We start from the raw sequence: 11,843 nt of genomic DNA, 5'->3' as shown, positions 1-11,843 counted from the left end.
ATAAGCCAAGAGACGAGAAAAGTTACGCAGCCGCCGCCATCGCAAAGCCAAGTTCGGGGGACAGAAGTCTCTATTTCGGCACGCCGCCGGGACGGGGAATTGCCGCCGGAAGCCATCTCCATCGACACCACCGCCATCTTCATCGCCGCTGCTGTCTCCCATGATGAGGAGGGAGTAGTTCTCCCCCGAGGCTAAGGGCTCTACCGGTAGCTATGTGGTTCATCTATCTCTCCCATGTACTTCAATACAATGATCTCATGAGCTGCCTTACATGATTGAGATCCATATGATGAGCTTTGTAATCTAGATGTCGTTATGCTATTCAAGTGGATTTTACTTATGTGATCTCTGGAGACTCCTTGTCCCACGTGTGTAAAGGTGACAGTGTGTGCACCGTGTGGGTCTCTTAGGCTATATTTCACAGAATACTTGTTCACTGGGTTATGATTTGAGTTGGATGTCTCTATGAAATTGTGGTGTGTTAGTACCTCCTATGAATGCTCACAGTGATAGCGTGGGGTGTTTATTAGTACTTGGGAATACATCTTTAAGGTTTGCTTTTGCAGCCCTACACGGTGAATTGGTGTTCGTTATCCCGCCAGAGAGTAATTCAGAATAGCATAGTGAAGTGCTTATATTTATATTCAATTATGATTGAAATGTTGAGAGTATCCACTAGTGAAAGTATGATCTCTAGGCCTTGTTTCTAAGCATTGAAACACCGTTTCCAACAAGTTCTGCTACATGTTTACTTGCTGCCATATTTATTTCAGATTGTTATTACCACTCATATTCATCCATATTACTTGTATTTCACTATCTCTTCGCCGAACTAGTGCACCTATACATCTGACAAGTGTATTAGGTGTGTTGGGGACACAAGAGACTTCTTGTATCTTAATTGCAGGGTTGCTTGAGAGGACTATCTTTGACCTCTACCTCCCTGAGTTCGATAAACCTTGGGTGATTCACTTAAGGGAAACTTGTCATGCTGTTCTACAAACCTCTCGCTCTTGGAGGCCCAACACTGTCTACAGGAATAGAAGCGTGCGTAGACATCACTAGATGATGTTGCATGTACTCTCTCCCCAGTCCCATACCTCTTCTCTGTCTACCACTTGTACCTCTGTTGTAAAACCTCTGCCGGATTTTGAGCCTTTTTTCGAATGAAAAGATTCAGGTGGGCAACCTCCCCCTCCCTGGTGACCATTCAAAAAATGTAGAAGATGTCCAGAAAAACTTATATTTTTATATTTGTGAAGCAGATAATAAGCAGTCATATTATGTAACTAAAATTTACACACACCACACGTAGCTAGCATGTGTGATTTTTCTTTAACAGATTGAGGACCTTCTAGGCAAAGGTTTGTCCACCAGGAACCAACCTAAGAGAAAAGTATTTGGATATATGATATTTTAGGCAGTCAAATGGTTCCGGAAAAAAGATATATAGATGAATAGAGAGGAAGGCCAATAGTTCATAAGGAAAAGTTAAACTTTTACAATAGTATAAGTATGCATGTGTCATATGTGGCTTGTTTGCCATATGTAGCTACAAAAGTGTTCATTCCATTTTGGAATATAATGGGAGAATGGTTAACATGTTATCTCAGTGCAGACCATTCCACAATTGTGCGCTTAGCAACTTAACATGGAGAAACTTTTCTCAAGTACTAAGAAATATAGTAAACTACAGTTTGCACCAACTAAAAATGTGGTTGTTGTATTATAATTATTTTTCAGAGACATGCTAAATTAGTACTACTATTTATTTGAAAGTAACAGCTGGTTTCAGGTTCCTACTTCAACTTTTAGGTCCAACTAGAACTCAAAATTAGTTCTCAGTCGGTTCACGTTGTCGTATTTGATGTCGGTTGTTCTGTCTCACCTCAACTATTTCCATTTTATGTTTGTTAGTCAACATTTTTAGTTCACCCACTTTCTATTGATGTTGTTTTGTTGGTCGATGTGGCTATAGGGTACGTCATGCTGGTAGTTTTTCTTCATTCTTTTCTAAAATAATAAAGGGAACTAGAAAATGGGAGACAATTCTTTGAAAAATAGATACAACCCCACTAGTAACTGAACAAAACTCAGTTACAACCTACTTTGTAACTAGAAATTCTCATTTCTAACATCACTTGCAACTAGAAAACAGTTGCTACCCGAATTGTAGCTACACAAAAACTCTGTAGCAATCCGACTTGCAAATGCAGAAAAACTCAGTTGCAACCTGACTTGCAACTAGACAATAAATCTATTTCAACTAGAGAATTTTTTGTTGCAACCCGACTTGCAACCGAGAAAAAAAAATCTTGACTCATTTGGAGACATATTGTTGGACAAAAAAAATCAACAAAAGGATAATCTATGCAAAATATATAGGCACGCGGTGAAAAAATGACGAGTTCTAATTGCCTTCACCGCACACAATCACTTCCGTTAAAAACTGCACAAACAAGTATTTTTTACCATCACACAAACTGCAATACAATAGCAAAAACAATGCAGCTCATATGCATAAATAGTCCATTGAGACTTGGTAAGATCCAATAGCATCAAACGGCCTGCACAAACACACAAACAGGTCGATCCATGCTAGCCCACCTATAGCACGAATCTTAGGACATGGATGATCCTAAAGAACGAATCTTAGCACAAGAACGATCAAGCGGTGATGGACTTGACTGAGCACTAACTTTGTTCTCAGCTAGCTGACAATTACCAAATCCCTTAACTTTTTATTGAATTGGTGAATCAAGATTTACTACAACATGCAAAAAATACATCTTTGGGGAGTTAGCGTGATAAATAACTCTCGGATGTTGTGTTGGATATATTGTCATTCCAAATATTGAGCAACATGTTGTGTTGTTGAACTAGTATGAACTGAAACTAGATATATGCTAGACAAACAAAAATGTAGTACTCTCCATTCAAGAACAGTTGCATTTCTAGTTTTATCATAAGTCGAACTATTTCAAGTTTAACCATGTTTGCAGAAAAATATATCAACAAATGAAATACAAATATACTTTCATCAGATCCATTGTATGACAGTTTTTTCATGCTATGCCGATTTGACGTTGTAGATATTCACATTTTTTATTTAAATTTGGTTAAACTTAGAGAAGTTTGATTTACAATAAAACTATAATTCTGTCATATTGGAACATGTAGTCAGAACTAGACAAATCCGGAAAAAGAAAAACAGTCAGAACACATTTTATGCAGATTTCGAAGAAGCCAGCGGCTCCAACAGAATTGTTTGTGAACAAATAATGATTGATTCGTGAAAAACATATAACAAAAAAATGTATACATGAGAACGAACAAAACAGCTAAGCTATAGCGTGTGGGAGCCAGCCAACTGTGAACAGGTCAAGTAGCTAGGCAGCCAGGTTGACCATGACGTGCACCACGCCGAGCACCACCAACCCTCCCCACGCCGCTGTCCAGCTGCTCCTGGTGGCCGCCGACGGGGAAGGCGGCGGAACGTCTATCGTCGGCGATCCGCCGGGAGCCCCGGCGCCGGAGACGTTGACGGCGAGCTTCATGCCCCCGATGCAGTGGTTGGGGATCTCGCAGATGAACCAGTAGGTCTTGGCGTCGGGGAGCACGATCCTGTCGAAGCCGGTGTCGTAGGTGGCGAGCACGGAGCCGGGGGCGGTGGCGTCGCAGGACCGGTAGGCCGCCTCGGTGACCTCGTAGACGTTGTGCTGGCTCTTGACGTAGTTGAACACTGCAACGAAGATCGATCGGTCAATATATTCACGCACCTCGCTAGTTAGTTGCTTACGCTGCGACGTTGTGTGGAGAGAAGAAGAACTGACGTAGGGCGTCGCCGGCGACGAAGGATTGGGCCTGCGCCCATGTGGCGTAGTTGGTGCCGGTGTCCCAGCCGTTGATGCCGTCGCCGCCGACGCTGTACTCGGCCGCGCCCGCCGGCCGCCACAAGAGCAGCAGAGCGGAGACCAAGGCCGCTGCCAGCAGCTGAGACGGTGGCATATGCATATCGATGGAGGTCGTCGGTGTTGGCGAGAGGATGGTTGCTGATTGAGCTTGATGACAGGCTAGGCCGGCCGGTTAGGTAGTTCAGGAAATGGCGGCGTTGACGTGATGTATCATGTATGTACGGATGCCGCTAGTGGCTTGTGGCCATATATGTATTGGGCAGTGTCGACGTGACAAGGCGATCGACCGGCCGTTGAGGCGCGGACTGGTTCTACAAGAACACATGATGACCTGATCGATGATGATTGATCGATAGAGTCCATTGGTGGATATATAGCTGTCGAGAGACGATGTCAAAGACTGAAAGTGTATATGATCCACGAGTTCCACCTTGTTAATTCAGCAGCCGGGAGGACATATGGAGGAGAATGGTTGAGTGGAGCCAAAGATCACGTACGCCGTCAACGCGGTTATATTGTTATATACTACTATTAGAGACTGATTGTTTCCCCACAGCTAGATAGCACATGTTTATCTGACCGTTTCTAAATATATAGCTAGCTCCCTTGTGATTGATGTGGGTAGCTTGTGTCTTGAACTTTTGTTTCTTGTTTTCTTTTGACTTTGAAAACTATTGTTCTGACAAAAGCCAATACGAAACTTCCGTTTCGCAGCCAGGAAATAGTTTGCAATATAAAATTAGGTAGAGTTTGAGAGGAGATGTGGTATTGATTCTACTTTTCTTCTTTTTGATAATGGGATGTCCAATTAATGTTAGCATCAGGAAATAGTATTGTACTTATAGAAATAAATTTTAGTTCCAAACCAAAAAGTTCGATACAAAATAATGTTACATAAAGTGCAGCTAACTCAGTTGCACACAAAAGGGGATGCAATATAGAAACTTAGGTATCGAAAAGTGCTTTTAGCTCCCGAGCTCCACTGCTCTCTATTTTTTAAAAAATGAAAATATTTATTACAAATTATAAAAAATCATGAAAATAATTTTGAAGATTGTCATTCACTAGTAGAAAAATGGCCTTTAATCCCGGTTCATAACGGGCTTTAGTCCCGGTTGTGCAACCGGGACTAAAGGGTCAAGACTAAAGCCCCCCCCCCCCCTTTAGTCCCGGTTGCTTACGAACCGGGACTAAAGGTCCATCCACGTGGGCGGCTGGCGTGCGCTGGTTAATGACCTTTAGTCCCGGTTTGTAACACGAACCGGGACTAAAGGCTATTTCGTTAATTTTTTTAATTTATTTGGGTTTCTAATTATTTTCCACTCCCTCTTTTTTTTCTATTTTTTCAGAATTTCTATTATTTCAGTTATTTGCATAGTTTAGTATCTAACTACAATTATCTCTAGTCAATTTACTTACTCGTGGTCAAACTTCCCGCTCGGTCACCCATCCTCCCACTACTCTAGCACTAGCACGCTTAACTTTCGAGTTCCATTCCGTCCCGCATCCAAGTGCTTCGCACGCATGTATGTGATACTAGTATCATATCAATCCTATTAACATGTTGGTCGATGTCACATTTCTTTATTATTTGAATTTCAAATAAATCTTTTAATAAACAAAAGTAATGATGTAATAATAATCTTGAATAAATAAATAAACATTAACTTTTTAATTTGTATTATTTCTAATTTTTTTAATTTTTTAATTTTTTAAATATTTATTTTTTTGGCAAACCCAAAACCTAAAAATTTGAAAATCTAAAAATTGGGTAAAGGTAATAGTAATCTTTATGCAGGATGCAATTATTAATTTTAATTTTTTGAAAAATTTAAAAAATATAAAATCCGTAATTTATAGCAAAAACTAAAATCTTACTGCTTTCATATTTTCATTTGGAATTTTAAGAATCTAAAAATTGGCTAACCGGGTAAACCCGGGTGAATTCGGATGTAACTTTTTCCCACGATGATTTTGATATATTATACGTTTTTTTCCGACGTCGTATGCAAAAGTTAATGCGGTTTTACCATTTTTCAAACTTTTTTTGCAAAAAAAGTGAAAATTAGAATTTCTTAATTTCACCGAATAGTAGGTTGCATAACATACAAGAATCTGAAAACATTTTATTTTTTGAATTTTCTATCATTTTCTTTTGTATTTTACAAAACAAAAAAGGCGATCCACGGGGGTGAAGGGTGCGTGGGGGAGTAAAAACCAGGAGAGACCTTTAATCCCGGTTGGGCCCCAACCGGGATTAAAGAGGCCTGCGCCAGCCGGTAGCCCACCATAGCCCTTTAGTCCAGGTTGGTGAGCATTAGTCTCGGTTCACCAGTAGATCCGGGACTAAAGACCCCATTAGTCCCGGGTCAAAGTATTTGGGGACTAATGGGTTGGGATAGAAGGTCTTTTTTCTACTAGTGATTGATACATTCCACAATCGTGAAAAATCTCAATCCAAAATTATTTATATTTTGAGCTAGACAAAAATGACAAAATCTGATATATTTTGGAGATTTGAAAATGACTATTCAGATCTACAATTTTGTCATTTTTGTGTAGCTCGAAATATTAAGTATTTGAAATTGATTTTTTGCACGTTTGTGGGATACATCATTGACTATGTGTGGATTTTTTCCAGAATTTTTTACAACTCAAAAATATGAATTTTAATTTCTTTTTGAAACGAGATCATTTGTGTCCAAGTGCACCAAATCTCTATCCCTTAGGTATATGCAAATTAGGTCTCTCGTGAGCAATGCGAAAAAGATACATACTTGGCCAATCCACCATTACCAATCATGTACATTCACATGTAAGATGTGAGGAATATTAGGCGTCATGCAAACTTGGCTGACAATTAATTGGGATCAAAAAGATTTACATCTCATAAAGAAAACAAACATAAAAACTAGAGGCGGGCCCAATAATGCACTAGGAGGGAGGCAGCTTTATTGGGCCAAGGGATATAATTAAGGCCATGTGAAACCGAGTGTGTCTATTTGGATCCCGGTTCTAGGGAGCCCAGAAATTTAAATTCTTTGAAAATGCTAAAGTTTTCAAAAATTTCTAGTAGATACATAGAGATTTGATCTATATATCGGTAATTTTGGTTAGAGTTTTTTGGATACACAAGAAAAGAAAAATTGTGATTCCAAAAAGTTTTAATTTGATTTTTGCTCCCTATATTTGTTTTTGTGCGTAGATCACATAAGAGAATAATTGTCGACAAAGACTTGTACGCACATACTACACATACATATATTCTAGTTTTTCTTGAATTTTAAGAATAAGGTTTGATTTTTAAAAGTGATATTTTTGTCTCGGGGTCCAAAGAGACCTCCTTATGTGAAACCATATTATAAAACTTAAAATCGTATTCCCAAGTTTTAGAAAACTATATAAGAAAAGTTACACAACTGAGTAGAACTTAGCCGTTCACAAAAATTATGACCATATGCGACCAGTGCGAAAAATAAGAAAACGAGAAAGATGTGGTTTAAGATCCATAACTTGTATTGTACTTTTTGAATTTTACTTTCTGACTTTTTCCAAAGTTAATGCATATCTCAAATGCTCATTTTTTTAGATCATTATGTTTATCTCCAATATAAATTTATGTATTGATTTAGTTTTTTTTTACTTCAGAAATATGTCGTTAAGTTTCAAATAGTGGGTTCATATGGATCCGGATTCTCTTTATTGAAAAATGGATCCAGATTCTGAATATTCTCTATATATCTACCTCCTCTGGTGGTTGATTATCGAGGGGTCGACTTAGCAAGTCCGGTCTTCCAAACACTAATAATTTAAGTGAAAACAACGATTAAATAGTAAGAGTCACAATTCATCCAATAAAGAGCAGAGTGCACAAAAGCATCAAAACATGAAAAGAAAGTGAAAAATGACCAAAAGGAACAAGCAATGTGAAGATATATGATATGGCCTATCCACAAAAAATTGTGTGGTGATGTACAAAGAAATGAAACACTCTTATTCTCCATGTCACACTATTTATCCCTTGAATCACAAGAAAAGAATACCCATAAACAAGTTAACTAATCATAAAGCAACAGCTAGCTAGTATCTAATCTGAAGTAAGAAAAAAAAGCTAATCTTTGGACGTCGTCTCCGTCGACGGCGACCCATCATCACTATCCTCCTGCTCCGGTTGATGGTGAGGAGGCAGAGGCATGCGTGCTCCTCCAACTCCTCGAGCTGGCACCGCAGATCCTCCCTGCACTGCTCCTCCTCCCTCGCCACCTCTTGCAGCAGCAGCAGCACCATCCATCTCAGCCATTCATCTTTGCTAGCTTCTCTCAGCAAAGCACCTCTGTTATCTCCTTCAACCTCCCTCAACCTTCTCTCTATAAATACAAGAGGGGTGGAGCGACCGCGTGCGGCTTTGCGGGTGCAACCGACTTAGACTTTGACGAGGGCGGGGGCGAGAAGAAGAGAAGAGAAGAATCGTGTGATGATGTACAAAGAAATTATGAAACACTCTTATTCTTATGCAGAAAGATAGTTGCAAGCTAGATTATGAGCACGTGTGTTTTATCTTCTGCTCTTATGGGTAAAGTGCACCTTCTCGAACAGGTCTGGCGACTCTCGCGGAACAGAATACTTGGTTGGTGCCGGTGCATCAGTTAACAACATTAGGTGCACATAAACATTCATACTCATATATAATCACCTTGATCATAAATTCACAAATAGATGAAATAAAATTGGCAAATCACATCTCACAAATTCCCTACATCTTCCATGCCAATGGGATCTACTCACACATGAGAGGAGAATAACATAATGATATCATAGCAAAATAAATGGTGTTCATCTCGATATTACCGTAGCAAGCCACAATAGTTGAAGATCAAATCAAATACAAACCAAGATGGAATAGAGGTTTCAATCCCTAATCTTACAAGTATGAATCTCTCTCTCTCTCTCTCTCTCTCTCTCTCACAAGTGGGATGTTATGTGATGGATGAGGTGGTGATCTTGATGAGATTCATTTTTCATCCGAAACTGAAACCCTGACAGGTTTGATTTTTTCAAATATATTGATATTTTTGGCTCGGGGTCCAAAGAGACTTCCTTATGTGAAATCGTGTGGTAATGTACAAAGAAATGAAACAGTTTTATTCTCCATGCCACACACTATTTATCCCTTAAATCACAAGAAAAGAATACTCATAAACAAGTTAACTGATCATAAAGCAACAGCTAGGTAGTATCTAATCTGAACTAAGAAAAAAAAGAGCTAATCTTTATCTCCTTTGTCACTATCCTCCAGCTCCGGTTGATGGTGAGGAGGCAGAGGCATGCGTGCTCCTCAGCTCCTCGAGCTAGCACCGCAGAATTCTACCAACCATTGTACTAACAAATGTACTAACAGCTGTATAAATAATTTATACTAACAAATGTACTAACCAATATACTAACAATTCTATACTAACAAATGTATTAACAATTCTACAAACAACTATACTAACAATTTCTACCATACCAACAATTTCTACTAATAAATCTACTAACAAATATACTAATAACTATACTAACAATTTCTAAATCTACTAACAACTATAAAAAATTATACAAACAATTTGTACTAACAAATATACTATATATCAATTATACTAATAAGTCTACAAATATACCTCAATGTAGCGTCTCCCGAGGATGGCGATGACCTCGGCGGCGAGGTGGCGGCGCAGCGACAAGCGGAGAGGTGCGGGGGAGGCGGCGACGACTTCCAGGCATCGGATACTGGGGACGAGGCGGCGCAGAGAAAAAAATCAAGAGGGAGGGGGTGGCGGAGGTGCGAGGGGTACCAGAGCATGGCAGCGACGCGAGGGGTACCAGAGCATGGCATCGCGCGAGGTACCGGCGCGTCTGGAACAAGGGACGAAAGGAGGAATGGGAGAGAGTGAGGAGACGGCGCGAGACGTGGCCGGCCTTTTTTTCTTATTTTTGTGGGCATGACAGACGGTAGGCCAGGGCTGGCGTGGGCTTTCTCGTGGTGCAGCCCATTTCTGAAAGTTATATATCTTGCTATCACATAGTTGCTTGTATTGCTTAGCATAAGTTGTCGGTGCACATAGGTAAACCATAGTATATAGGCTTTGGGCTTGACAAAGTAAACGCTAGTTTTATTCCGTGTCCTTTTAATTGGTATTAGAGCCTTGTCTCTCATTTTAGGCTTCACCGCCTTGAGAGTAAAGATGTCGGCTAGAGGATTCATGCTTGATGAAACTTTTATATTCGATTGCACAAATTATGATGTTTGGAAAATTTGCATGCTTAGTCATTTTCGGGACATTGACCCTCGTACGGCGCAAATTGTAGATATAGGTTTTTCTCCTCGTATGGATTCCCAAAATCTATCTTTAGAGGATGAGAAAAATTTATATCTCAATGCGCATGCTTCTAATGATCTTATGACTGCTTTGAGATATGTAGGTCTTGTTCCATTCTTGCCTTTTTGGAGCGCTCATGAGTTATGGACAAAGATTCAAAATAAATATGATGTGTCCAATATTATTAAGGATGATTGCATTGCTTCCACTTCCGGCCTTGATGAATTCTCATCTTCATCCACTTCACCAATGTGTGGCAAGACACAAGGTAATGATATGGTGACGTGATGAAAATTGCAATGTTGATATTGAGCTTACTATTGATGATTCTTCATCTCTATCTCATTGCAATGCTTCATCTATGGACATAAACACATATAGCACTATACATCATCTACATGCTTGTGTTGATAGTCCTTGCGTATCATGTGTAAGTTGGTTGAATAAATCTCATGATGATATGCTTGCTTTGTCTTGTGGCCATGATAAAAAATGCTTCTATTTCCTCTAGTTGTTGTGTGACTAACAATGTAGAGGAAACCAAAGATTCTATTGGTCAAGATAAGATCTTGAAAGCAGCCTCAAGTAACTCCTCATGTTTATCTCACGGTTCTCATATATGCCTTATGGTCAGGGGTTCCACGGTATCTCCTACCATGGAACCTAATATTTCTCGTGGTGATAAGGATGAGGATGAGTATGAAGAAGAGGATTGGGTTGTGAGTTCAGAGATGGTAAACCTAGAGGGGGGTGAATAGGTTTCTACAAATTTTAATTCTTTCTTTGCAATATTAGGCTTTGCGGAATATAAAGGTGAGCCTAATGCAAACTAGGTGAGGCACCCTATATGATGATACAAGTAACTCGAGCACGAAGGCTCTCACAGGCAGATATATCACAAGTAAGAGTTCGGTTAGAAATAACCGATAGCACGCGAAGACGAAGGTTTATTCCCATGTTCCCTTCCTTTGCAAGAAGGTACGTCACGTTTGGACAGGTGGGGGTCCCACGAAGGATTCCCCAATGCCATGAAGGCTCACCTTCTTCTCCTGAGCCTATCCCACAAAGGAATAGCTCTTCTCACTTGTGGTAGACTTTGAGGTAGCCTCCAAACCTTCACAATCTTGTCGGGAGCAAATCCACAGCTCGGATGCTTCCGGACTTCTTTGCCCACCTGTGGTTTCAAAGGAACCCTAGAGAGAAGGTATCTCGATGAATACAAGGGGGAACAAGATTTGGCTCAGTGGAACTATAGATCAAGGCCTCCTCTATCTTTTCCCCGAAGGGATTCGAGTTCAGGTGGAGGAGGAGGGAGATCCGAGGCTTTTGGTGTTTCTATCAATGGAGTATGAGAGAGAGAGCTCAAGAACAGTTTGTAATGTAGTGCCTAAGTGTTCTGAGCTAGGTGAAGGGGTATTTATATGGTCCCTTGAAATCCAGCCGTTGTGACTTGTCCAGCTCAGCAAATGGTTGAGGAAGCCAGTCAGCCGGGCCTGGGGCCGGTCCAACCGGGCCGTAGGCCGGACCATCCGGTCCAAACCGGACCGGGCGCCGGGCCGTGACCGGAGCG

General features: G+C 40.3%; 1 protein-coding gene across 1 annotated transcript; it reads right to left on the bottom strand.

Moving 5' to 3' along the window:
- Positions 1-3,299: 3,299 nt before the first annotated feature.
- LOC127319167 (basic blue protein-like) lies at positions 3,300-4,181 on the bottom strand. Its single transcript, XM_051349380.2, has 2 exons — positions 3,834-4,181; positions 3,300-3,742 (listed from the first exon to the last, which is right to left on the bottom strand). The coding sequence occupies exons 1-2, from the start codon at positions 4,012-4,014 to the stop codon at positions 3,390-3,392; spliced, it is 534 nt and encodes a 177-aa protein (XP_051205340.1). The 5' UTR covers positions 4,015-4,181; the 3' UTR covers positions 3,300-3,389.
- Positions 4,182-11,843: the final 7,662 nt, after the last annotated feature.

This window comes from Lolium perenne, chromosome 7, assembly GCF_019359855.2.
Source record: "Lolium perenne isolate Kyuss_39 chromosome 7, Kyuss_2.0, whole genome shotgun sequence".
NCBI lineage: Eukaryota > Viridiplantae > Streptophyta > Magnoliopsida > Poales > Poaceae > Lolium > Lolium perenne.
This window is presented reverse-complemented; position numbering and strand designations above follow the sequence as displayed.

Bases quoted from the DNA above. Each gene is read 5' to 3' on its own strand.
- LOC127319167 (XM_051349380.2), bottom strand. From the start codon at position 4,014: ATGCATATGCCACCGTCTCAGCTGCTGGCAGCGGCCTTGGTCTCCGCT. The intron at 3,743-3,833 runs GTCAGTTCTTCT...TCTTCGTTGCAG, and splicing joins CGTCGCCGGCGACGCCCTAC to TGTTCAACTACGTCAAGAGC.